Genomic DNA, 24928 nt, shown 5'->3' with positions numbered 1-24928 from the left:
GCCGCCGCCCCTGCGCGCCCGCCGCCCCCGCGCGCCCGCCGCCAGGGCCCGCGCGGCGCCGCCTCGACCCCGCCCGCCGCCGCCGCCGCCGCCTCTGCCGCTGTCGCTGCCGCCGGCGCTCGGAGGGCGGGCAGGCGGGCGCTGGGAGGCCGGGGCCAGGCGCGCAGGGGCGGCGGCGGCGGCGGGTCGGCGGGCGGGGTCGAGGCGGCGATGCCGGCGCGGGGCCGGGGGCGCCTGCCCCGGCGGCTGCTGCTGCTGCTAGCGCTCTGCGTGCAGGTGAGCGGGGGGCGCGGACGGGGCGCACCGGGCCGCCCCTCGGGGCCGACGGCACCGCCTGCGGGCGCAGCCGTTCGGAAGCCCTCGAGGCTGCGCGCACCGCGGCGGTGTGGGGGCGGGGCGCCCCGGCTCGCGACCCCGGCCCGCGCCTCCCTGCGTTTTCTCTCTGCCTTATTTTTAGGCGGCACGGCCCATGGGCTATTTCGAGCTGCAGCTGAGCGCGCTGCGGAACGTGAACGGGGAGCTGCTGAGCGGCGCCTGCTGTGACAGCGACGGCCGGACGACGCGCGCGGGGGGCTGCGGCCACGACGAGTGCGACACGTACGTGCGCGTGTGCCTCAAAGAGTACCAGGCCAAGGTGACGCCCACGGGGCCCTGCAGCTACGGCCACGGCGCCACGCCCGTGCTGGGCGGCAACTCCTTCTACCTGCCGCCGGCTGGCGCCGCGGGGGACCGGGCGCGGGCGCGGGCCCGGGCAGGCGGCGACCAGAACCCGGGCCTCGTCATCATCCCCTTCCAGTTCGCCTGGCCGGTACGTGCGTCCCCATCCCCGCCCCGCAGTCCCCCCCTCCCTCGGCGGCCGGCCCCGCCCTGCCCATCGCCCCTCGGCCCCTCGGCCTCCCCGCACCTGCGGCCCGGGCCCCGCGTGCGAGCCGCACGCACCCGGACGGGGCGGGGCTGGGCCGGCAGGGGGCGCCCCGCGGCGGGTGGATCCCGGGCGCCTGCTCTGTGGGGCCGGGTCCGCGCCCGGCCACGTGGGCGCGCGGGGGTCGCGGCAGGGACTTAGTGGGGGTGGCCTCGGCCTGCGTGCGCGGCGGCCCGCAGCGTGTGCCTGCGTCGCGCCGCGCGTGTCTGTCTGGGTGGGGAGGCGCGGCGAGGCGCCTCGGGCCCGGGCAGGCCGCGGAGGCATGTGCGCTGCGCGTGCTGGGGCTGGTCTGGGGCAGGCCCTGGCGGAGCCGCCTGGGCCCGCGGCCAGCCTGCGCCCGCCCTGCCGTTTCCTGGATGCCCGAGGGTGGGGGTGGCAGGCGCCTGGGGACCTGGGTCCTGGAGGACCTAGTGTGTGTGTGTGTGTGTGTGTGTGTGGCCCAGACCCCGGAGGAAGGCTCAGTGGGCCCCGGGGCTGTGATCCTCTGTCGCACCTTCCATTCTTGGGTTTTTGGCTTTGTTCTTTTTTGGGAGGGGCCTCGGAGGTGGCCATCAGGCTGGAGCTGTGGGCCTGGGAATACTGGTAGGGATGTGGTGCTTCCCTGCGGGCTTCCCTGGGCCATGGTAGGCAAGGGCTAGGGTGAGCGGACCAAAGCCTCCTGCCTCCTGATGTGGCCTGAAGTGGTAGGTCTCTTACACACATGGGACTGGGTTGGGGAGAGAACCTTGTAAAGTGGGACCTCAGTGGGCTGGAACAGGTCCTGACAGCTGGCGTGGGCAGTGGCAGGAGCAGCGTGCCAGACTGTGCCTGAGGGGCCGTCCTTCCGACCAAGGATCTCTGGCAAGACCAGACAGTAGGAGACCACTGGTACCGTGGTCCTGAAAGAGACTGGAAGTTGGGGCCAGGCTGGCTGCCGTTGGGCTGGTAGGGCCTACTGTTTTTGGAGCCAGCCCCACCCCCGGCTCAGCCCTGTGCTGACACCCTCTCCTATGCTGGGGCCAGGGGGCCTGGCCCCCTCTCCCATTCCCCTCTTTCTGATTTTGGGCCACAGTCCCCTCTGGTCACAGACCTGCCCCCGCGTGCCCGACTGAGCGCTGGGGTCTGCCTTGACCCTGGGGCCGCAGGTGGGGAATGTGCCTCCGAGATGGAAAAGGCAGGGGCAGGCCTGGGAGGCCCCGGGCGTTAGGATGAGCCCAGCCCCCTCGCCCCCGCAGCGGCGCAGCAGGCAGGTCTGAGCAGGGCCGGCAGCCTGTCATCTGCACTTGGGCCGGAGCCAGCACAGTTCGAAATCGCTACCTGAGGATGTGTTTTCTGCTCGAGTTGGCAGCAGTGGGCGTGGGGGCAGGGAGGCTAGGAGGAATGTGGCGGGCCAACGCGTGTCCCTCATGGCTCTCGGCCCTGCTAGCCGGCCGGGGGTGGAACGGGACAGGACAGGCCCTGCCTCCCCTGGTGGGAGCCCTGTAGTCTGGGTACCAGGTCTTGAGCCAGCTCACCTCCCTTCCTCCTGCTCCCAGCTGGTTCTCCCCCGGAGTGGGCAGGTGGCCCCCCCCAGGTGGAGGAGCAGGGCCATGAGGTAGCCATGTGGTTCGGGGGTCTCTCCTGTCTCCGCCTCCCTGACAGCAGTGCGGCCTGGCTGCCGGCTGTGTAGTCGGTGCGGTGATGCCAGCACCCTGGTATTTCCGCTTGGTCGGCAGCAGCCTGGTGGCCACACTGCCTCTGCTTGCTGCATGTCCAGCTCTGTCCCATGAGCCGGGGTGAGTTTGGAGCCCAGCATGCCCGGGGGGGGCACTTGGCTCTGACCGGGGAGAGCAGGGACTGCTTGGCTCCAGGGAACAGAGGAGGGTTCTGGGCCTGCCTCAGGGGCTGCAGGTGGGAGTGGGTGTGCTCCAGTCCAGGACGGGCTCAGACTCTCAGGCTCTCTGGAGTCGGGGGTGTGAAGAGGGCCTTGAAGGTGGCTGGGGTGCAAAGGTGTGGGGAGCCCCCTCCTTTACCTGGCCCAGGCTCTTGCAGACCAGAGGACTGGGAGCTGGTCTGGGCTCCACACCCTCCAGTGATGCTCAGCCAGTCCCGAACCCTCCCATTCCCCTCCCCCTGCCTCTGCTAGTACCCCAGGCCTGGTTGGGGGGTCTTCTGCACCCTGACCTGGTCGCATGGGTCAGTTTTCTGCCGTCTGTCGCCTGTGGTTCCAGGTGGGTGTCAGGCACAGCTTTCTGCAGGTGGGTCTGGGGCCTTGGATGTGGGGAGGTGAAGGCAGGCTGGATACGGAGGTGGTCCTTTCTCTCCTGGTCCTGCCTCGCAGATGCCCCCACGCGTCCTGTTGGCTCCCCAGGAGGTGATACCCTGTCGGCCCGGAACCTGGCCTGTAGCTGAGCGTGTGTGTGTGTGTGTGTGTGTGTAGGTGTGTGTAGGTGTGTGTGCATGTGCTCTCCCTGGGTGTGGCGGGTGGCCAGTAGGGCTTTTAGGGGGACCTGGTGGAGTGCACTGTGTTAGCAGGGGCCCTGCCCCAAGTGAAAGGGCATGCTGCCCAGCTGAAGACACCTGCCTACCTGGTCCATGTTCTGGTACCAAGGACCCCAGGACTCGGCCCGCAGGTCCAGGGCCCTGCCCCGGCCTGTGCACTGTGAATTGGAGGGGGTGGCTGTGTGTGGTGGCACAGATGGGGTGTGATCACTTGTGGAGGACAAAACTGGAGTCGTGGCAAGGGCCACCATGGTGGGCCCAGGGCTAATCTCCTTTCTGACAGTGTAGTCAACTGAGACCTGGGGCCACGGCAGATCCTGGGGCCAGGCTTTCCCACCTGTGAACTGGTGTGACTGTGTGATCTTGTGAAGGGGGACGGGACAGGGCTGCAGGGCTCAGAGCTGTGAAAGCCCCTAGCCTGGCCTCCGGTTGGCCCAGTCTCCCCCCTCCCCCCCTACTGGCTACCCAGCAGAAGGCCGGGGTCCTTAGGGGGCTGTGCTTGCTCACTGGTGTTGGGGGGGGGGTCTGGTCAGGGGCACACATACCCAAGGAGGGCGTCTGGTGGGATGTGAACACGGGGCCCAGCCCCACCACAGCCAACTGCCAAGGCCTTGGCAGCTGCCTGAGCCCCAGCCTAAGGTGGGGCAGTCCAGGGTCTGCACCTGGGGGCATCTAAGCTGCCCTTGGTGGTGGGAAGCACCCTTCTGCCTGTGCTCCCTGTCCCCCCAAGGAGCCGGGGACTGGGGTCAGGGCAGACATGGTACCTGGCCCCGCCCCACCCACTGGGGCCGCCTCTGTGTGCACTGGGGCCCACTGCCCCTTTCCTTCCCGTCCCTTCCCAGCTGGGGCCTGGGGTCCTGCTCAGGCAGGGCTGGGCAGTCTGCACCCTATCTGCAGCCAATCACCCACCCCGTACATCAGAGGTCTTGTATCTGGGCTTCGGTACTGGGCAGCAGGGCGGGGCTTGCAGTGCCTGGGCAAAGTCGGGGCCCTTGGAAGGCTGCACTGGCCTGGGGGGGGTGGGGCTTGGAAACGGGCTGGGACTTTGTCCCTGGGCCTTGGCGGGTGGGGTGGGGAGCAGGGCTGCAGCAGAGCAGGGAAGAGGATGCTGGAGAGTTTGTGGCAGGGGCTTCTTCAGGGATTGTGGCTTTTAGGGACTCTCTTGAGGGCATCAGGCTGGGCCGATGAGGGGCTTCTTGAAGACAAATATCTCTAATCCTCAGGCTTGGGGTCCCTACCCCCGGACCCCAGGTGAGCCAGGGTCCAAGCCTCAGGCCCAGGGTGAACTAGGGTCCTCATCTTTGAGACCGCAGGTGAGCTGAGGTCCCCAGGCCCCAGGGTCGACCTGATCGTGGGCTTTGAGACCACAGTCCCACAGGGTGCACGTGATGAGGTGCTGGGAGACCCTGGGCTGCTGCCCACAGGGGAGTGGGTTGGGCGTGCCCAGGCAAGGCCCTGGCTGGTCTCTGGAGCAGAGTGTGGGTGTCTGGGTTGCCTTGTAGGGAGACGTGTGGCCCACTCCTCCTGCTGTGGCCCTGGGGCCCAGCGCCTTGAGGGGAGGCAGCCCCTCCCCCTCCCCCCTTGGGAGACAATGGAGGCAGAGGCCTGGGCCTCTCCAGAGCTCGGGTTTCAGGAAATGTATCTGTGCTTGGTGCTCCTGGCTCTGCTCTGTGAGGGGGCCAGGTGGGGATGCTGCGGGGGAGAAGCCAGGTTGGAGCCCGTGGGTCTGGGGAGTGGGCCCAGGGTCTATGCTGGGCCATGGGGTGCTATGGGGTGTGGCACATCTGGTCCCATGTCTGCCTTGTGTCATTTCCATGTCTTTGAGTTGCTGTCCTGTTACTGCTTTCTAGGGGTCAGATGAAGGATTTGGATCTGGCCTTGGGCACAGGCCAGGGAGGAGACCATGGTCGGGCTGGGATTCTGGTGCAGGTGGGTCAGGGTGGGCTTTGGGAGAAGCAGTGTGGCTGGGCCTTCGGGGACGAAGGCCGCTGGGTGGGTCTCCCAGCGCTGAGCAGGCTGGCAGCCCAGCTGGGTCTGGCCGGGGAGGTTCTCTGCGTCTTGCTAGGGACCCACCGCCGGCCGCCGTTGCCCCTCCCCAGGCATCTGGAGTGGCGGGACGCCCCCCGAAGCCTGCAGTCCAGGCCTACTGCCGCTCCTGTTTTGTAGGGATTTAGGGTTGACAGACCGGGTCCCAGCACGTGGCCCGTGAGGCAACGGCGCTGGAATGAAAGGATGCAAGGTTGCCGTTTGCAGAGGGAAACTGAGCCCTGGAGGCCAGCGGGGTGGAGGAGATGGGGCAGGGGTGGGGGCAGGGGATGCCACACTGGTGCTGCCCCGCCCACCGGCTTGGGTTCTCTCTGGGTGACTTCCTGCTGTCCAGGTGTAGGTAACCCAGCTGGCGGGCGGTGGGGCCCTTGCGGGTGGGTGGGCGGGTACCTGTTCCTGCGGGAGCAGGTAATTGGAGCCTGGGCTTGGGCGAAGGTGGTGGTAATCCTACCTGAGCCGCTGGCATGGGGTTTCCTGGGAGCCCGGAGGAGCTCCTGGCTCCCCGAAGTCCAGGTGCCGGGCAGTGGGCCCCGACAGCCCTGTGGGGTGAGCAGCCTCATGGAGCGAGCGGCCCGGGGCCTGCCTCATTGGTGGGCTTGACCACCCTGGCCCTGGCCTCTCGGGTGCAGCCCATAGTCATCTCCCTGCTCCCTCCCAAGTCTTCCCTTGTGGCTCGTTCTGCCCGGTGGCCATGTTGGTTTCCGGCCTCACTCGGACCCACCTGGCATGCTGCTCAGTGTTAGCAGCCGAGTTGGTGGGGAGCCTGCGGCGCACACAGCTTAGCTCTGAGACCTCTGTTCCCCCATCCCTGCTCTTCCCGCCCTGGGGCCCTGCCATATAGCCCCTTGTGTTTGGGATACTTCCTCCCTTGCTCTATGCAGCCTCAACCCCAAGGGCACCCTCTCTGAGGCCTGCCCTGACTCCCTTTGAGAACAGCGGCTCCATTCCCATCCCCTGGAGCCCAATTGACTCATCCATCTGCCAGGCAGTGGTTTTGGTCCCTGGGGGCAGAGCTGTGACTGGTGCACGCTCGATGGATGGACGGACAGATGAACGAATGAATGAGTGAGTGAGTGCTGCACGGGGTGGGGGCTGGGCACTCCAGTGGTCTGGCACCGGGAGTGAGACTGGCCGGGGAAAGCTGGCCTGAGGGTGGCATTCCAGGCAGAGAGAGGGAACTGTGTGTGCAAAGGCCCAGGGTCCAGGTGGGCATGCGGGGTGGCTGTGAGGAGGGCAGGAGTCATGGGCAGCCCCAAGAGGGCTCTGGGCAGTGAGGGGCATGTGGACAGGGCCCTGAGGGTCTCTGGGACCCTTGTGGACAGGGGTACGGAGACCCCAGTGACTACAGGGAGCTCTTGGAGGAGATGGGCGGCCTGTGCGCTGGACCTGCTGGCCTGGCAGAGGGTGGTGGCAGGTGTGGGGCAGGGGGTTTCTGGGAGACACAAGAGGTAGGTTTGAGAGCCTGGGGACAGCGCTGCGGGAGCAGGAATCGGTTCCTGATTCCTGCCATGCTGTTGAGCAGATGTGTGTCCTAGGGTGGCAGCTGGCAGAGGTTCTAGGAGTTGCCCGGGGGGTTCCAGGGGGCAGGTGCTAGGGGTGCTGGGGGCAGGGGCAGCGCCATAGGGGAGGTTGAATGAAGCTGAGGGTGGGCATGGTGTCCTGGGCCCTGATGCCAGGTTGTTGGAGGGACGGTTGGAGGCATGGGGAGGACAGGGAGAGGGTCCCCAAGGGAAGGCCCTGCTCCGGTGCCCAGAGGCTGTGGGCATGATGAGATGTGGCCGACAGCCCACGGGTGGGGCGGGGGCCCGGGATGGGGAGTGCAGCCCTCTGTGAGTGGGGCTGTGGGGGAAGGCAGAGCCTGTGCTGGGCCAGGGTAGGGGTGCGGGGGTGTGCAGGCAGGGGGGAGGGCCGGCAGGCTGGGGTGTGGGCTGCAGCAGGAGGCTGTGGGATGGCAGGGATGGCCTAGGTGTGGGCCCTCGGCGAGGAAGCATGGGTTTCCCAGACCCCTCAGGCAGGAAGCCACCAGCTGGCGGCCCCAGAGGTGGCCCTCTCCTGTGGGCCCCCAGCCTGGGGTGGAGCTTGGGCTGGGTGGGAGGTGATCAGCACGTCCATGGCTGGTCCGAAGAGGGGCCGAGCGGCAGGTTGGGAGGGCACGGAGGGCCCCAGGTAGGGGGTGGCGAGGGGCGGGGCGAGCTTGTGCCTGTGTCAGGGCACCCTTGCAGAGGGATGTGTCTTGGGATTGCTCAGTGATGTCACCCTGTCGTCACATCCCCTGGGGCATGAGGGACGGATGGTCTTGGGGGAAGGGAGGGGAGTGACCACGGGCTGAAGCTGCATCAGGCGGCCCCTGGGCCTCAGTTTCCCCACCTGGGCAACGAGGGCCCCGTTTGCTGCTGCTTCTGTTGTCACAGGAGGCAGGCACGTGGGCCGTGCACTGTTTGCTGGGCACTTGCTGTGTCCCGGGCGGCGGCACAGTGCTTGGGCCTGTCAGGGGCCTTGTGGTGTGTGTGCCTTGGCCCTGCAGTCCCCGTGTGCCTGGCAGAGGGCACGGGGTGGCAGCGGGGCAGGGCTTCATCCCTCCTGGGCGGGCTTGTGGCAGGACCTCCTGTTTCCCACAGTGGGTCAGGCTCCAGCTCCCCCTGGATCCGCTCTGGCCCCAGGCCACCCCGGGTCCCGATCTGTGGCCATGCCAGCTGCTCCTGCCCTCTGTCCGCTGCTCTGTCTGGGTCGCTCTCCCCTTTCTCCATGGCCTGTGGACCACAGGGCTGCGGGAGCTGGGAGTCCAGGCCTCTTGAGCCTCCGTGACCTTGAGGGGCAGCCTCCCTCCTCCAAGGGGTCCTGTGGGGGTCTGCTGAAGAGACGTGGCCTGAAGCTGCTTCTCATAGCTGAGGGGTGAGGTAGGGGAGGGAGGGTGCAGCCAGGGCCCAGGAGGAGGAGGGCTGTCTGGCGGCAGGTCTCGGGTCCCTGACCAGCCTCCTCCCCGTGTCCACAGCGCTCCTTCACCCTCATCGTGGAGGCCTGGGACTGGGACAACGACACTACCCCAGATGGTGAGTTGGCCCCGGCTGGGTGGGCCTGGGTGCGCTGCCTGCAGGGCCTCCTGCAGGGCTTGGAGAGGCTGACCCCGTCAGTGGGCGAGATGCATGTGCCAGGTTCTGGTCCTGTGCCTGCAGGGGCCTGGGTCCCCTATGACAGGAAACCTGTCCTGACCCTGAGGATCTCGTGTGCTGGCTCCCTTTTTGCTCTGGCTGCCAGGAAACTCTGACCCTTTGTGATCTGCAGAGCTGTGCGTGCGCTTCCTCCCCAGTCTCAGCTTTGTCTGTGTTGTTCTGATGGACGTGTTTTTGGGGGACTGTGTCAGTGGCATACTTCATCAGGTCACTGCAGAGATCTCTGGCTGTGTGGTTGTCTCTCTTCCCATCTGTCTTGGGATGCAGGGCTTGGTGGCCCTCTCCCCAAGGCTCACCTGTGGGCTGCCTGGGCTGCATGAGGGGGTCTGCGGGGCCCTGTGCTGGTTGGGCAGAGGGGTTTTCCATGGACAAATGGGGACGAGTATTTGCATGTGCAGCAGGAGCAGGATGTGCAAAGGCCCTGGGGCAGGAGTGAGCCTGGGTGGTTAGGGGACAGCTTGGGGCCTTTGTGGCAGGGAGCGGAGGGTCGTGATTAGGTCAGTGAGGCTGGATCAGGTCACGGAGGCTTCAGGGGCCACTGGGAGGATGCTGGCTTTTCTCTGGTAGCAGGATTGCTTGGGCTGCCACATGAGGGCAGATTACAGGGCCAGGATGGAGACCAGTGAGGATGCTGTTGTGTGAATCCAAGAGGCAGTTGGGGGTGCTTGGACAGGAGCAGCCTTTGGGCTGAGAGGGGCTCTGGCCACCCTGAAGGTAGAGGCACGGGGCTAGCCGGTGTTAGGACGAGGAGAGAACAGGCAGGGGCCTGGCCCTGGGCAGGGGGCCTGGGCAGCTGCGAGGTGGAGAGGCCGTCGTGGGGATGGGCCAGATGCAGTTTGGAAGTGGATGTCAGGCGGGCAGTTGGATGCTGAGTCTGGCCAAGCCCAGGTCCACAGGTGTCAGTGCTGTGGAGACACAGAGGGGCCGGGCTGGGCGGGCACGGGGACAGGCTGCCCGCCCCTCCCCAGGCAGGAGTGTTCCTGGGAGGAGACTGGCGATGGGACAGTGTGAGGCGTAGGCCCTGTGAGGAGGGGCCAGGCCTTTGCTAGTGTAGCCGGAGGGAGCACGGGTGCGCGGAGTTCCTTAGCCTTTCATTGTGGAGAACCCCAAACTGGTACAAATGCATGGGGAAACTACAGACCCTGTGTACCCCTGGCTGTCAGCTCGGGGTGCCCTCTCCGCGCAGCAGCGTGGCTTGAAGGGAGGCCCAGCTGTCGGATCACTGGTTCGACATGTTCCCTGGGCCTAGAGAGGCTTGTTTTAAGACAGGGCAGTAGTGAGCAGTGCTCAGAGAGAGGGACGTCCCGGAGCAGGAGACGGGAGGACGGCCCAACCGTGTCCTGTGCTGCGAGGGGGACGCGGTGCCTGGTGGGGAAGCTGGGAGGCACGAGGTCACCATCTGCAGGCACTGGCAGGGACGCAGCGCCCCAGAGCAGCCCCCCCCAGTCCCGGCTACATCTGGGGCTGGGAGCAGGAGTCGCCTCTCAGCCCTGGGCTTTCTGCGGTGGCTGGGCCCGTGGCCCTGCTGTCCCGGCACCGCCTCCCGGAGGCTGCCGGCGGTCGGTTTTGTGGGCTGACTCTGCCACCTCCCCAAGAGGAGCTGCTGATTGAGCGGGTGTCGCACGCGGGCATGATCAACCCCGAGGACCGCTGGAAGAGCCTGCACTTCAGTGGCCACGTGGCGCACCTGGAGCTGCAGATCCGTGTGCGCTGCGACGAGAACTACTACAGCGCCACCTGCAACAAGTTCTGCCGGCCACGCAATGACTTCTTTGGCCACTACACCTGTGACCAGTTCGGCAACAAGGCCTGCATGGATGGCTGGATGGGCAAGGAGTGCAAAGAAGGTGCGCGGGGGGCGGGCCCACGCGGGGCGGGGGCAGGGCGGGGGGGCACGCTGGGGACAGGGGGCAGGTAGGGTGGCATGCAGGGGGTGAGGGGCAGGGCTGGGGGGTGATACATGGGGCAGGGGTGGGGCCACGCAGGGGGCAAAGGGCAGGGCAGGGGGGCACACGGGGCGAGGGGTGGGGCGGGGCGGGGGGGCCGCCACCCCACACCTCTCCAGGCACTGCAGCGCGGGCCTCTGCTCTCTGTTCGCAGCTGTGTGTAAACAAGGGTGTAACCTGCTCCACGGGGGATGCTCTGTGCCTGGGGAGTGCAAGTGAGTGCCGCCGCCTGCCCCGTCTTCACCCTGAGCACGCTCGCTCCCTCTGCCAGGCCCCAGGCACTGTGCTGCGTGTTGGGGACACACCGACTGGGGACACAGGCCCTGCCCCTGTGCAGCTTGTCATCAGTGTGGGGACACTCGCATCCTTGCAGCTTGGGCTGTGCCCATCGGCAACAGCCCTGTGAGGATGGTGTGGCAAGGGGCAGGGGAGGGTGGCCAGGGTCATTTCACAGAACACGACTGGGACAGCCTTGCCCGAAGTGGGCAGGTGTCTGCTGCACAGGAGTTGCAGGGGGCACAGTGGCTCATGCCCATGGGTAGGGGACAGGGAGAGGCCAGTGAGTGGTCTGCTGGAGGGTTTTAGATCTGAGCCAGGCTGGGTGCCCAGGACCAGGGCAGCTGCTGTCTGGGAGGAGCCAGGCCGAGGCCACTGCAGGAACACAGGAATACAGGGAGGGGTACGTGTTGGTGAGATCTGGCTGGAGGGAGAGAGGTGGGCCAGTTCTGCGGTTGCCCGGGAATGGATTTGATGTAGCGGTGAGAGGAAGAGTGGAGGGTTAGGGAGGACCTCAAGCATTCTAGCCCGTGCTACTGAACAGTGGAGCTGCCAGGACTGAGGCAGGGATGGCCTCAGGCACAGCGGGCCGGGTAGAGAGGCAGGTCATGTTGGAGGTGATGTTTGCCCTGGGTTTGTGGGGAGAGGCCTGGCTCGAGACACACGTGGGGCCCCACGGCATCCTACATGTTGGCAGGAAACGGGCAGGTACCGTGACTCTTCTGCCCCAGCTTTGGGGTCACTTATCCCAGGACCCCTTCCGGGGGGGTGGGTTTGCTTCGGGCACATTTTTCAGATGAGGACATTGAGCACAGAGACACTGAGGGCAAGGTTTGGGAGCTGCTGGCTCAGGAGTCAGTGGGGGGTGGTGGCCCTGGACCCTTCCGGGGAGGTGGCATGTGGAGTGGACCCGCCAGTCCTGGGGCAGGCGGGGGGCTAGCTCATCACCCACCCAGCCACTCACGCTGCCAGGTCTCAGACAAGAAGAGCCTGACTTAAGGCGGTGTGGGGAGCACAGCATGGGTGAGGGGGCCCCTGGGGGCCAGGACCACGGGGTGTCCGTGTCTTGGGGGGCACGCACCTCTGGGAGCGGTACCCGAGTAGGAGAGGAGGGTGCCTTCCCCTGCAGCCCTGCCCTCTAGCCTGTGTGCTGGGTGTGAGCCTGGGGACTCTGGGCAGACAGTCCATGGGTGGTGAGCACGGCAGGGGCACACACCCTGCCCAGCTCCGTGTGCGGTGCACAGTTTAGGTGCTGTGACCATGGCCCTGGGTGGCTAGTGACTGAGCAGTTGGGGTGGGAGGTGGGTGGGAGAGGGCTGTCCTCTGCTGCCGGTGTGGGCTCTTCAGGAAGACAGGGGCAGGCCCCCCTGGGACAGAGGCCATAGGTGAGCCCCACCCGCCCTCCTCGCTGGCGCTGTGGGTGAGGCCAGCTGCTGCCGGTGACGGCGCAGGGCTCAGGTTTCAGTGCAGGACACCCCCCCACCGGATGCCGCGGAGATGGCCGTGCCTTCCTGCCGCCTCCTCCCTGGACTTCTGGAGCTGAAGTCCAGGAAAGCTGGGGAGGTGGGGGCCTGGAGAGGGCAGCCCCACCCAAGGCTGAGGGCACGCCCTGGGACCCTTGGGTTACTGGGTCCCACGTAGGCGGGCCTGAGGCATGTCACGGCCCCGCCCCCAGACTGGGGCTCTGAAATCACCTGGACAGAGGGTTCCAGGCGGGAATGTGCCACCCACAAGGATGCCCACCTTCCCTGCATGTCCAGGGCTGGTCGGTGGAACCCCTTTTCATGAGCCTCAGTTTCCCTGTCCTGAACTGGCTGAGCCAGCCAATGTCCCTTCTGGGTGCTGTGGGACTTGGGGGTGGCCCAGGAAGGGCCGTGGCTCTTTTCTCTTACAAAAATAAACTGATGTGGCCGGTGTCAGTATGGAAGCAACGTGGCCTGGACATCACTCTGTCTCAAGGGACTTCTAAAAGGGTCCCCTGGAGGTCCTGTCCAGGGCCTGGGGGGCAGCCTGCTGGCCCCAAGGCATCCGTGCAGGATGCTGGTCTCTCTCTTCCCTCAGGGCAGTGAGTCAGGCTGAGCTCAGGGCCCTCAGAGGGGTGGCCACGCCTGGGCTGGGCCTGCACTGCTGGCCTGGGTGTCTTTCTGCCCCTCCTCCTGAAGGACTTTCCAGAGAGCATGTTGGCTCACGGCTCAGGCAGGGCTAGGCCTCGGGGTCATGGCCTTGGAGCCGAGGGCCTCTTGAGGCCGTTTGCCAGGGAGCGGGTGACTCCTCCCAGCTCAGGAATGGCCCTGAATCTGGCCTCTCATGGGGCTGGCCTGGTGCAGTCTGGGGGCCTCCGTGTCCCCTGGTGAGACATGCCCTTGATGGAGCCTTGAGGAGAGAAGTGTTACTGCCCTTGAGCTACAGGTGAGCTCGCACGCAGTGCCCAAGGTTACCAGCCAGGGCCAGGCCAGCAGTCCTCTCCAAGGCCTGCCCAGCCCTGGCAGCACCTGGCACATTGGAATGGTGCGTGTTCCTGGGGTCCCGGCAGGGCCTTCCTTCCCTGGCGCCTGCTTTGGGGCCCGGCTGGGGGTGAATCCCAAAATAGCTCCAGGAGGAGTGACTGGACAGCTGTGGCCAACCATGCGAGGCCAGCGGCCCGTGACCACGTGGACCAGCCAGCAGGGCCATAACCCCCCCACCCTGGCGCGGGGCCTGCTCCAGTTCAAAGGCTGAGGCGGACCATCCTGGGGGTGGCCCATGTGACACTGCGCTGATGTCCCTGAGCACCCCCGGGAGTGGCCCCAGGTCCTGGGGTACGCGCTCACGTGCTGGCTCTTACGCCCATCGGCTTTCCCTAGGTGCAGCTATGGCTGGCAGGGGCGGTTCTGTGACGAGTGTGTCCCGTACCCCGGCTGTGTGCACGGCAGCTGCGTGGAGCCCTGGCAATGCAACTGTCAGACCAACTGGGGCGGCCTGCTCTGCAACAAAGGTGTGGCGGGCGGCAGGCGGGTGGGTGCTGGCTGGGGGAAGGCAGGGAGTGAGGTGTGTGGCCTGCCCCTCTGAGCACCCCACCCCTGTCCCCAGACCTGAACTACTGCGGTAGCCACCACCCTTGTACCAATGGGGGCACCTGCATCAACGCGGAGCCTGACCAGTACCACTGTGTCTGCCCCGACGGCTACTCGGGCAAGAACTGTGAGCGGGGTATGTCGGGGCACAGCGCCTGGCAGGATGTGGGTTCCCAGGGGCTGGCTAGGGCCACCTCTCTGGCCTTCGTGCTGCAGGCACCCCGTTACCACCACCTTGGGGCCTTGGGGAGGAGCCCTCGTGGAAGGAGGGGTGTCTGGGCCACCACGCCCACCCCCCTCTTGTTCCCAACGCAGCTGAGCATGCCTGCACCTCCAACCCGTGTGCCAATGGGGGCTCGTGCCACGAGGTGCCCTCAGGCTTTGAGTGCCACTGCCCGTCGGGCTGGAGCGGGCCCACCTGTGCACTTGGTGAGTGTTTGAGGGAGTCCAGAGGGTTGGGGGTGGGACAGCGCTCTGAGGACTGGGCATGGAGTGGCCGAGCCCACACACGTGGCTGTGGTCCTAGTGGTCAGGGGAGGAGTGACAGGAAGACCCAGTCATGTGCCCCTCCTGCAGTCTCTCTTCCTCATGTGCCCCTTGCCCCCGGGACTCCCCTCCCCCTCCTCGTGCAACCCCCTCCCCTCCCTTCGCCCTCCTGTCCCTTGCAGACATCGACGAGTGCGCCTCCAACCCGTGCGCAGCGGGAGGCACCTGCGTGGACCAGGTGGATGGCTTCGAGTGCATCTGTCCCGAGCAGTGGGTGGGGGCCACCTGCCAGCTGGGTAAGGGCCCCCCGGGGTACGTGTGTGCATGGACTGTGCATGCGGCTACAGCTGCTGGTGCCGCTGGTGCTGCTGGTGCTGCTGGTGCTGCCGGTGCTGCTGGGGCCACTGGGGCCGCTGGGGCCGCTGGCGCCGGGGCAGGTGGGGCAGGTGGGCCCGGGCCCCACCGCTCCCCTTGTCTCATTCACAGACGCCAATGAGTGTGAAGGGAAGCCGTGTCTTAATGCTTTTTCTTGCAAAAACCTGATTGGTGGCTATTACTGTGATTGCCTGCCAGGCTGGAAGGGCGCCGACTGCCACATCAGTCAGTATGGGTGGGTGGGCAGCCATGGGCGGGGCTGGGGGAGGTCGAGGACCCCACTGTGACCCCATCCCTCTGTCCCACAGACATCGACGACTGTCGGGGGCAGTGTCAGCACGGTGGCACCTGCAAGGTGAGGTGTGGCCGGCCACTGGGCACTTGCACCCGTGTAGGGGGAGTTTTGGGGCTGAGGGTGGCTTCAGGGCGCTCACCACTCCCCTTGCATCCACCCTAGGACCTGGTGAATGGCTACCAGTGTGTGTGCCCACGGGGCTTTGGGGGCCGGCACTGTGAGCTCGAGCTGGATGAGTGTGCCAGCAGCCCCTGCCACGGCGGCCTCTGTGAGGACCTGGTGGATGGTTTCCGCTGCCACTGCCCCAAGGGCTTCTCTGGGCCGCTCTGTGAGGTGAGGCCTGTGGGCATGCTGCTCGCCCTTCTTGGCCTTAGCCAACGCCCCAAAGCCACAGGGGCAGCCTGTCATCCCCAGGCCACCCGTGTGGCCAGGAGGGGCCACAGTGGAGGCTGGTCCTGCAGACTGTCCTGGGCTCAATGCGAGGCCGAGACCTCGGCCCCAGAGTCCCGGCTGCCTGGCCAGGCAGGGGCAGGGGGAGGCCCGCAGGGTCACTGCTTATCATGACAAGGCCTTCCTTGTGGAATGAGTCAGCTGGCTGCCCCCATGCCCTGCCTGTCTCATCCCCACAGAGGCTAGAGGGTAAGTGGCCTGGGTGGGGAGAGGCACTTGGGCAGCCTGAAAGGGGCACTGAGTTGGGGGGCAGAGCTCACGCCCTCACCTCCCTCTGACCTGCCCTGGCCTTTGCAGGGGGCAGCGGTGGGCCTGCAGGGGTACGAGGGGTGTGTCTCCTGGCCAGCTGGCTTTCTGGGGTCCAGGGTAGAGGTCCTGTGGAGGGCGGTGGAGCCACACGGTGGTGCTTCTGGGAAGGACCCACAGACCGGGCTCAGGGCAGCCCTGGTGGCTGGGGAGGGGGTCCAGGAGCTGGCCTTCCCACCAGCAGAGGCAGGCGGAGTGAAGGCCGGATGCTGCCTGGGGAGGCAGAGGAAGAGGGCTGCCCTGGAGGCAGGGGTGGCGGGAGGGGCCTGACCACTGCAGGTGTTTCCTTCCAGCTGATGAGCCTGGACAGTCTCGGGTGGGCAGTCTTTCAGTCTCTGGCTACAGAGGCCTGAATGTCCAGGCTGGCTGGGGCCTGAACCTCCGGGTTCCTCGTATGGACACAAGGCCTGGCTCCTTGTCCAGTACCAATGATGGGGGTCTGGGCCCTCACAGATGCCCCTCTGCCTTGTAGGTGGACATTGACTTCTGTGAGCCGAGCCCCTGCCGGAACGGGGCCCACTGCTACAACCTGGAGGGCGACTATTACTGTGCATGTCCTGACCACGTGGATGGCAAGAACTGCTCAGAGCCCAGAGAGCCGTGCCCTGGGGGGGCCTGCAGGGGTGGGTGGGGCAATTTGTGGGCGTGGCCTGCAGGGGTGGGAGCATGGGGTGGGGGCCTGTGGGAGTGGGTGGGGTGATGTGTGGGCGGGCTGCAGGGGTGGGCGGGGGAGGGGTGAGTGGGACAGACAGAGTCTGGCTGAGGGGGCTGACCCTTCCTTGTCTATCTGTGGCAGTGGTGGATGGCTGCGGGTTCGAGGCTGGGACCAGGATGGCCGGCACTGCCCCCGGCGTGTGTGGCCCCCATGGACACTGTGTCAGCCAGCCCGGGGGCAACTTCTCCTGTGTCTGCGACAGTGGCTTCACGGGCACCTACTGCCATGAGAGTGAGTGGGCATGGGCGTGGATGGTGGAGAGGGGCCGGGCTGGCCTAGGGACCCCCGCTCACCCCTGCCTTCTGCAGACATCGATGACTGCCTGGGCCAGCCATGCCGCAACGGGGGCACATGCATCGACGAGGTGGACGCCTTCCGCTGCTTCTGCCCCAGCGGCTGGGAGGGCGAGCTCTGTGACACCAGTGAGTGGGCTGCCTTGCTCCCTCCGGGCCCCATGTGGCCTGTGCCTCCCTGAGCTGAGCCACTGCCCCCCTCACCCCTCAGCGGCCCCAGATAGTCATGGCTCCTCCTGGCCAGTAGGTGACCGGAAGTGGAGACCCCTCCAGTGCCTGGGGCCTGGCTCCCCCTCCCCGCCCCCCTCTGGCTCCCCTGGCCCAGCTCTGGTGCCTCTTCCCCTGGGAAACCCTCCCTGAGCGCCGGTGACCCCCCGCTGACCGGCGTCCTCGCCCCCAGATCCCAACGACTGCCTTCCTGATCCCTGCCACAGCCGCGGCCGCTGCTACGACCTGGTCAATGACTTCTACTGCGCGTGTGATGACGGCTGGAAGGGCAAGACCTGCCACTCGCGTGAGTGCCTGCTGGGTCCTGTTGCGGGGCTGCCGCCAGGCCGCAGCCACTGCTCCCAGGCAGCCCACTGAGCGGCCGTGTGCCTGCAGGTGAGTTCCAGTGTGACGCCTACACCTGCAGCAACGGCGGCACCTGCTATGACAGCGGGGACACCTTCCGCTGCGCCTGCCCGCCGGGCTGGAAGGGCAGCACCTGCAACATCGGTGAGGAGCCTGCGGGTCCGGGGCCCGCGCCCTCGGCCTGCGGCCGGGCCTGACCCCCGCTCCTGGCTCTGTCCGCCCCCATCTGGGTCAGGGTGTGGTGCGGGGACCCTGGGTCTCCCAGGGCCAGGTGAAGAGGCCCTCTTCCTCTGCTTCCTTCTCCTCCCTTGCAGCCAAGAACAGCAGCTGCCTGCCCAACCCCTGCGTGAACGGGGGCACCTGCGTAGGCAGTGGGGACTCCTTCTCCTGCATCTGCCGTGATGGCTGGGAGGGCCGCACCTGCACGCACAGTGAGCCTCTGGGGTGGGCGCCTGGGGGGTCTCTGTGAGGATGGGAGGCCGTAGGGGGTGGGCTGGGGGCCCATTTCTCTCCACCAGCTCCCCAGTCCTGCCCCTCTTGCCTCTGCCCTTGCACTCATCCACCAAAGCCCTGCTGAACCCCAAGACACGTCTGACTTCCCCCAAATTCTGCAGCCTTGTCCCCCTACCTCCCCATCGGTCTCCTGCAACCACTTGCTCTGCAGCCTGGGTTCCTGCTCATGCACCCCACCCTCCTACTACAGGCCTTCTCTGGGATGGGTGCTCTGTGACCCTGCCCAGGGCCACCTTGCCCAAGAGCTGCCCCTGCCCCCTCAGCCTAGTCAGGGTGGGCTGGCGTGGACGGTGCAATGTCCGCCCGCCCCGCACGTCTGGGGCACCCAGACCTGGCACAGAGAGGCCCAGGGCGGGTGGACGCCGTGCCCACCTTCTCTCTCTCCTCCGACGCAGATACCAACGACTGCAATCCGCTGCCTTGGTGAGCGGCAGTCCCGGAGGCGGGCTGACCCGGGGGGCGCGGCCTGCCTGCTGTGGGGCCCGCTGACTCCCGTCCTCTCCTCCACAGCTACAACGGCGGCGTCTGCGTGGACGGCATCAACTGGTTCCGCTGCGAGTGTGCGCCGGGCTTTGCGGGCCCCGACTGCCGCATCAGTGAGGGCTTGTGGCGCCGGGCGGGCGGGGCTGTGCGCCTGGGGGCCCAGAGCCGGAGGTCGCTGATGTCCACACACCTTGAGGACGGGTGGCGTGGCCACGGACACTTCCTGCCTCACTCTAAGCCACAGTTTCCAGTCTGTCCCTTGCCAGCAGTGCTCCTGCAGCTGGGGGCCACCCTGTAAGGGGGCAGAGCTGAGTTTGGGCTAGGACGTTTGTTCCCAGAAGCCCCTGCCCATCCTGTTCGGAGAGGCGCACAGAGGGTGGAGGGTGAGGGGTGCTCGTTGAAGCCTCGGCCTGGTGACAGTGACAGTGCCAGGCCAACCGCAGAGGCCCTGTGGGGTGAGCCGCGGCCCGAGCTGGCCGGGGGCTGCTCCTCCCACTGGCGTGGGCCTCCCCTGCTACCGCAAGCCGCCTCCTGGGCCCCACATGTGGGCGCTGGCCTCCCTCTGCCTGCTGAGCCGGCCGCTTTCCCTGCAGACATTGACGAGTGCCAGTCCTCCCCCTGTGCCTATGGGGCCACGTGCGTGGACGAGATCAACGGCTACCGCTGCAGCTGTCCGCCCGGCCGGGCTGGCCCACGGTGCCAGGAGGGTAGGTGGGGGCGCACCAGGGGCCAGGCATAGCTTTCGGGGCCTGGCCCCCACACTGACCCCTCCTCTTGTCCGCACAGTGGTCGTGTTGGGGAGGCCCTGCTGGTCGCAGGGTGTGCCCTTCCCTCATGGGGGCTCCTGGGTGGAGGACTGCAATAGCTGCCGCTGCCTGGATGGCCGCCGGGACTGCAGCAAGGTGCAGAGGGCTCCTGCCCAAGAGGCTCTCCAACCGGTCCTGCCCAGCCAAGCCTTATCTTCCCCCGACTCCCCTGCCCGGGTCTGGTGTCCCAGTGCCTCTGGCCTAGGGTGTCCTGCCATTCGTCCATAACCATGTCACTCACTCTGGGAGGGCACTTGGGGTGGAGGACGGGTGAGCTGAGTCCGCCACCTCTGCCAGGCATCCTGGGAGGAGGGCCCTTGGTCACGCCAGGCCTCTCCATTGGGGCACTTGGGGAAATTGAGGCTCGACCTTGCTCAGGCTCCAGAAACTCCCAAGCTAGACCCCACTTGGCCCCACCCTTCCTTGGGGCCACCTCTGCTCTGGGTGGGGGGTCCTTCCTGGTGCTGAGTTCGTCCTGGGAGCCCTGGGACTCGCTGACCCTGACCGTGTCTCTCTCCCCCACGTGGTGCCGTGTGTCTCATGTGCGGTGCTGCCCTCTGTGCGCGTGCCCGGCCTAGGTGTGGTGTGGGTGGAAGCCTTGCCTGCTGGCTGGCCGGCCCGACGCCCTGAGCGCCCAGTGCCCGCCGGGGCAGCGCTGCCAGGAGAAGTCCCCAGGCCAGTGCCTGCAGCCACCCTGCGCAGCCTGGGGGGAGTGTGGCACCGAGGAGCCCCTGCTGCCCAGCACCCCTTGCCAGCCCCGCTCCGGCCACCTGGACAACAACTGCGCTCGGCTCACCCTGCGCTTCAACCGCGACCAGGTGCCCCAGGTGAGCGGTGCTGAGTGCCCCAAGATGCCCCTGTCCTTTCTCAAGTGGCCACTCGGATAGCCCAAGACCCCTCCTGGCTGCCCAGCTGCCCGGCTGCAGCTCGGCCCCAGGGGGTCAGGGAGACGGGGCTGGCTGTGTGGCCACTAGGGGAGCCTGGCCTCATGCGATCAGATGAGATGGAACGTTGAGCCCAGGGGCAGCCGGGAGTGGCAGGCCCTGGGCCAGTCGTCCCAGGGCCCTGAGTTGAAGGTGACCGTGGGCTGTCCTCTGGGCCCTGTGGCCTGAGTACTTGGAACCTAGGAGGGAGGGCCTCTGACCTGGGTCAGGCCCCCCTGCGCCCTCAGTCCCCAGGTGCAGCTGCTCCCGTATGTGGGGGCCTGGCCCCCCAGGCCCCACCCAGCCCTGACTGGCAGTCTGCGTCCTTGGTGGGAGGACACGGGACTGCTGTGGGAAGCCACTCGCCCCCAGGCCCCTGCCTCCCTGCTCTGTCCCTGGAGGTGGGCTTGAAGGCGTGTCCCACTGCATGCCCCAGGTGCCAGCTGAGGACTGAATGCTCGCAGCCCCTCAGCCCCTGGGCCACTCACGTGCAGCCTGTCTCTGCCCAGGGCACCACCGTGGGCGCCATCTGCTCAGGCATCCGTGCTCTACCAGCCACAAGGGCAGTGGCCCGGGACCGCCTGCTGGTGCTGCTTTGTGACCGGCCATCCTCGGGGGCCAGTGCAGTGGAGGTGGCCGTGGTAAGTACTGGCAGATGGGGTGGCCACCCTTGTTCAGACCATCCTCTCCTGGGTCCCACTCTGTACATGCTCCTAAGAGGTGCTGGGGCAGAGAGCCTGGCCAGGCTGGTCCCCAGGTATATGGGGACATGGGGCAACCACAGACCAGGAACCCACTCTGGTACAGTTGTGAAGGGTAGGGTTGTGGCAATTCCCATGCCCTTGTTGGAGGCCAGTGGAGCTGTGTCAGACCTGGAGGAGAGAAGGTGCTGGCGTGGCAAGGGTGGGAGGAGAAGGTGCGTGGGTCTGGTGCATGCAACTGGGACTCTGGGCAGGGGTTCCTGGAGCTGTGAGGGGCCCTAGTGACAGTAGGAGTTGGGGTGCAGAGGCAGCACCAAGAGTGGGGAGGAGAGCGGCCAGGGCCCAGGGTGGACAGTGGTGGGGTACAATCAGAGGACCCCTCGAGGGCAGGGCTGGGGGAGTAAGGAAGGCCGTGGGGCAAGCTGAATCCACGGGCCAAGTTGTGGTCTGGATGCCTATGCAGACGACGTGGGCAGGTTAGTAGGTGCGAAGTCTCCTTCCCCTGCAGGCTTATCCACACCTGGACCCCCAGCTGCCTGTGTCTTGCTCCTGGTGTCCGTGCAGGAAGGGTTTCCATGGGCTCAGGCTGCCCTGGGATGTATGGTCCGGGCCCCGGGCACCTGCCTGGGCCCTCGGCTGAGTGGGCCCTGCTCTGGGCCCCAGGTGGATATCAGATGTAAACAAGGGATTGCGGGGATCAGGGAGGCTGTGGCTCTGGGCTGTGCAGGGAGAGAGGAGGGGAAAGGGCAGGGCAGTTTCTCAGGGTGCTGGCTGGGTGCTGGCGTTGGGGCGGAAGGGGCCGCAAGGCGGAGGCAGAGTCTGGGGGGAACCCCAGCGCTGGGAGCAGTGCTGGGTTTGCAGTGCCCTCAGGACTTCAGATGTGAACGCTCGGCCTAGCAGCCTACCTGGAAGGGACAGTCGTCCCTGCCTGGGTGAAGGGGGTGTCTGTGGAAAGTGTGGGCCAGGCCACAGCCACCTCCCTGTGAACTGTGTCTCCACCGCAGATCTCTTCTTCAGGGAGCCTTCCCCTGAGAAGCCCTGGGGACCCCCAGGATCCCGAGCCCTGGGCCCTGCTCCAGCGCTGCCCTGCTCATGCTCAGCTGCCTGTGTCCCTCTTTGTAGCTGAGTGGGGGCTGCTGGCCTGGGTGGGCGCCTGGGCGTACCCTGGAACTGTGCTCAGGGCCAGGACTGCTGTCCAGGCTCTTGCTGGTGGGGGTGGGGTCACAGGCCCCGGCCATGGGCGGGTGGCTTCTCAGCGCCGTCTTCTGTGCAGTCCTTCAGCCCGGCGCAGGACCTGCCCGACAGCAGCCTGATCCAGAGTGCGGCTCACGCCATCGTGACGGCCATCACCCGGCGGGGGAACAGCTCGCTGCTGCTGGCTGTCACCGAGGTCAAGGTGGAGACGGTCGTCATGGGCAGCTCCTCCACAGGTCAGCAGGCCGGTGGGGGCTGCACCTTGGCCTCCTGGGCCAGTGGGAATCTTTCAGATGCCTGGTGCTCAGAGGAGTGGGACTAGGCCACACCTCGGCTTGAAGTCCACAAGCCCTGCCAGGTGGCCGTCCCACCCATGAAACCCTGAAACCCCTCTGCGCCTGCCAGTCGAGGGCCCCCAGCCTCCCGAGCACCCCTCCCCAGCCCCGATCCTGGGACCCTCCCCACAACCAGGAGCCAGAGGGCTGGGCATCCCAGGGCCGGGGCCTCCCCTCATGGCACCCCTGCCCCAGGTCTGCTGGTGTCCGTGCTGTGCGGCGTGTTCAGCGTGCTGTGTCTGGCGTGTGTGGTCATCTGTGTGTGGTGGACCCGCAAGCGCAGGAAAGAGCGGGAGAGGAGCCGGCTGCCACGGGAGGAGAGCACCAACAACCAGTGGGCCCCGCTGAACCCCATCCGCAACCCCATCGAGCGGCCGGGCGGTGCGGGCGGCGGCCCCAAGGATGTGCTGTACCAGTGCAAGAACTTCACGCCACCGCCGCGCAGGGTGGGCGAGGCGCTGCCCGGGCCGGCGGGCGGCGGGGAGGACGAGGAGGACGAGGAGCCCGGCCGCGGCGAGGACGACTCCCTGGAGGCCGAGAAGTTCCTCTCGCACAAATTCACCAAAGATCCCAGTTGCTCGCCCGGGAGGCCGGCCTGCTGGGCTTCGGGCCCCAAAGTGGACAACCGCGCCGTCAGGAGCGCCGGCGCCGCGCAGCGGGCGGGCAAGGAGTAGGAGCGCGGCCGCCCGCCGGACCACAGGAGGCCGAGGCTGTGTGCATAGTTTCTTTATTTTGTGTAAAAAAACTCACCAAAAACAAAAAACAAATGTTTATTTTCTATGTTTCTTTACCCTTGTATAAATTATTCGACAACTGTCAGGCGGAAGACAGCGGAGTACTCTTGGATAGTTGCTATTTTTGTAACGTTGCTGTGTGTCGCACCTGCTGTGTGGCCAGAGAGAGCAAGGGTGTCTGTGTCCTCAGCAAAGCGTATAGCGTTTGTTACCAGAGGTGGTGTGCTGTTTACAGAATCTTCCTTTATTCCTCACTTGGGGTTCTCAGTGGCTCCAGGCCAAAGAGCCCGTGGGACCCGTGGCCATCGGTGGGACCACCCGTGGCTGACAGTGTGGCCGAGGCTGTCAGTGGACCCATGGCTCTCGGTGGGACCTAGGATGTTTGGCGTGGCCTGTGGCTGTCAGTGGCACCTGTGGTTGCAGTGGGGCTTGAGGTCATCGGTGGGGCCCATGGTGGTCGGCGTGGCCAGAGGCCCGTGGGCAGACCCTCGCTGGCTCCCTGGTCCGTCCCCTCCAGTCTGCCGTCCTCGCTTGCTCCTGCCCGGAACACTCGCTCCAGAGATCTCTCAACTGTGCTTTCAGAAGTGCCCTTCCCGACTGCTCTGTTCTCCCTGGGACGGTGGCAGTATTGAAGCTCGCGACAAGTGCCTTCACACAGACTCTCCCCTCGCAACTGTCAACGTTTGCCGTGGGCACCAGGCCACTGCCCACCTGCCAGCCCCGGCCACCCCTCCTCGTGAAAGTGCATTTTTGTAAATATGTACATATTAAATGAATCACTCTGTATATTGGATTTAATAACTTAAACGTTTTGGCCTCCCTTGTCCTTTGGGTGCTGTCGCTTTGTTACTTAGAGCTGGGCCAGGCGCAGGGAGGCTGGAGGGTGGATTGCATGTGTGCGGTGGGATGGTCCTGCGACCTGGGGCCCCCCTTGGGCCACGAACACGTTGGTGTCTGTGACAGAAGCTTTCCTGGAAATGAGGCGAGGGGAGGGGCTTTCCACCCACCCCAGTGAAAACAACTTCAGAGAGCTTCCAAAAGTCAAGTTGCTTAGCTGTGGGGAGCTGTCCAGGTTTGAAGGAATCAGCAGGTCACAACTCGAGAGAACGGAAACCCTAGGCCAAGAGTGTCTCTTGCATCTGGCTGGTTGGGCAAACTGGGCTCAGCTTGGCTGTTGGGGGCAGCCATCGAAGGCTGGCTCTGACGTCTGTCCATTTGGGCACAGGTCACCCAGAGGGGCAGATGGTCGCTCAGTGCTGTTTGGCCCAGCCTCACGCTGCCACCCCTGGGTAGCCAGCCAGACCAGTCCAAAGCTTTAATCTTCCTTTCAAGCCGTGTTGACCTGACTTGGGCCTCTAGGTGCCCGTGAGAAACAAACCCCAATGGCCTTTGTCCGTGAGCTTTCTGTGCTCTGTAAGTGGTTTTCCAACGTCAGTGAGCAGACCACAGTCCAGACCCTGGCGCACGGGGAAGCCGGCACCTGAAGCAAGCGACACTTGCCAGGCTTTGTGTGCCTGTCGGACACCTGGACCCAGAGGACGAGGCGTGCTTGCTGGCCATGCTCAAACCAGCAGGGTGGGCAGTCCCAACGGGCTGGACGGGAGCCGGAAGATAATCTAGCAGGCTTGAAAAAGAAGCAAGTGGAACTTCTAGAAAGTGACAAAGTGCCACCCCCAAACTAAAATCCAGACAGCCACTCCAAGTCACGTCCGGAGAAGGAGTTAGTGAAGAAGAGGCTGGAAGAAAATGAACCAGGTGCAGCCCAGCGACAAGAGGGAGGGCCGAGTGAGCGGCCCGTGCGGCTCGTTGGGGCGCAGCCCAGTGAGCCATCCCCAGGCGAGGGGCCGTCAGGTGTGGAGTGGGCAGAGGCGGG

At 66.1% G+C, this 24928-nt stretch overlaps 1 protein-coding gene across 3 annotated transcripts; it reads left to right on the top strand.

Annotated features, from left to right (window-relative positions):
- Positions 1–142: 142 nt before the first annotated feature.
- On the top strand, positions 143–23879 carry JAG2 (jagged canonical Notch ligand 2). 3 transcript variants are annotated; one of them, XM_032482841.1, is made up of 26 exons: positions 143–276; positions 458–808; positions 8421–8478; positions 10194–10445; positions 10699–10759; positions 13664–13794; positions 13890–14009; positions 14189–14302; positions 14542–14655; positions 14846–14959; positions 15043–15089; positions 15192–15362; positions 16258–16408; positions 16582–16731; positions 16809–16922; positions 17194–17307; positions 17397–17510; positions 17681–17797; positions 18275–18302; positions 18390–18475; positions 18956–19069; positions 19149–19264; positions 19747–19995; positions 20601–20732; positions 22066–22222; positions 22517–23876. In XM_032482841.1, the coding sequence occupies exons 1-26, from the start codon at positions 211–213 to the stop codon at positions 22993–22995; spliced, it is 3720 nt and encodes a 1239-aa protein (XP_032338732.1). In that variant the 5' UTR covers positions 143–210; the 3' UTR covers positions 22996–23876. The 3 variants fall into 3 exon arrangements, with proteins under 3 accessions (XP_032338732.1, XP_032338733.1, XP_032338734.1); XM_032482842.1 differs by lacking the exon at positions 14846–14959; XM_032482843.1 differs by lacking the exons at positions 143–276; positions 458–808 and adding an exon at positions 5233–5311 and having other exon boundaries at positions 22517–23879.
- The last annotated feature ends 1049 nt before the right edge of the window (positions 23880–24928 follow it).

The sequence above is a fragment of the Camelus ferus genome, chromosome 6 (genome assembly GCF_009834535.1).
Source record: "Camelus ferus isolate YT-003-E chromosome 6, BCGSAC_Cfer_1.0, whole genome shotgun sequence".
NCBI lineage: Eukaryota > Metazoa > Chordata > Mammalia > Artiodactyla > Camelidae > Camelus > Camelus ferus.
The sequence above is the reverse complement of the archived record's forward strand: the minus strand, read 5'-3'. Positions and strand labels throughout refer to the sequence as shown.

Bases quoted from the DNA above. Each gene is read 5' to 3' on its own strand.
- JAG2 (XM_032482841.1), top strand. From the start codon at position 211: ATGCCGGCGCGGGGCCGGGGGCGCCTGCCCCGGCGGCTGCTGCTGCTG. The intron at 809-8,420 runs GTACGTGCGTCC...CCGTGTCCACAG, and splicing joins CCTTCCAGTTCGCCTGGCCG to CGCTCCTTCACCCTCATCGT. The intron at 19,070-19,148 runs GTAGGTGGGGGC...TTGTCCGCACAG, and splicing joins TGGCCCACGGTGCCAGGAGG to TGGTCGTGTTGGGGAGGCCC.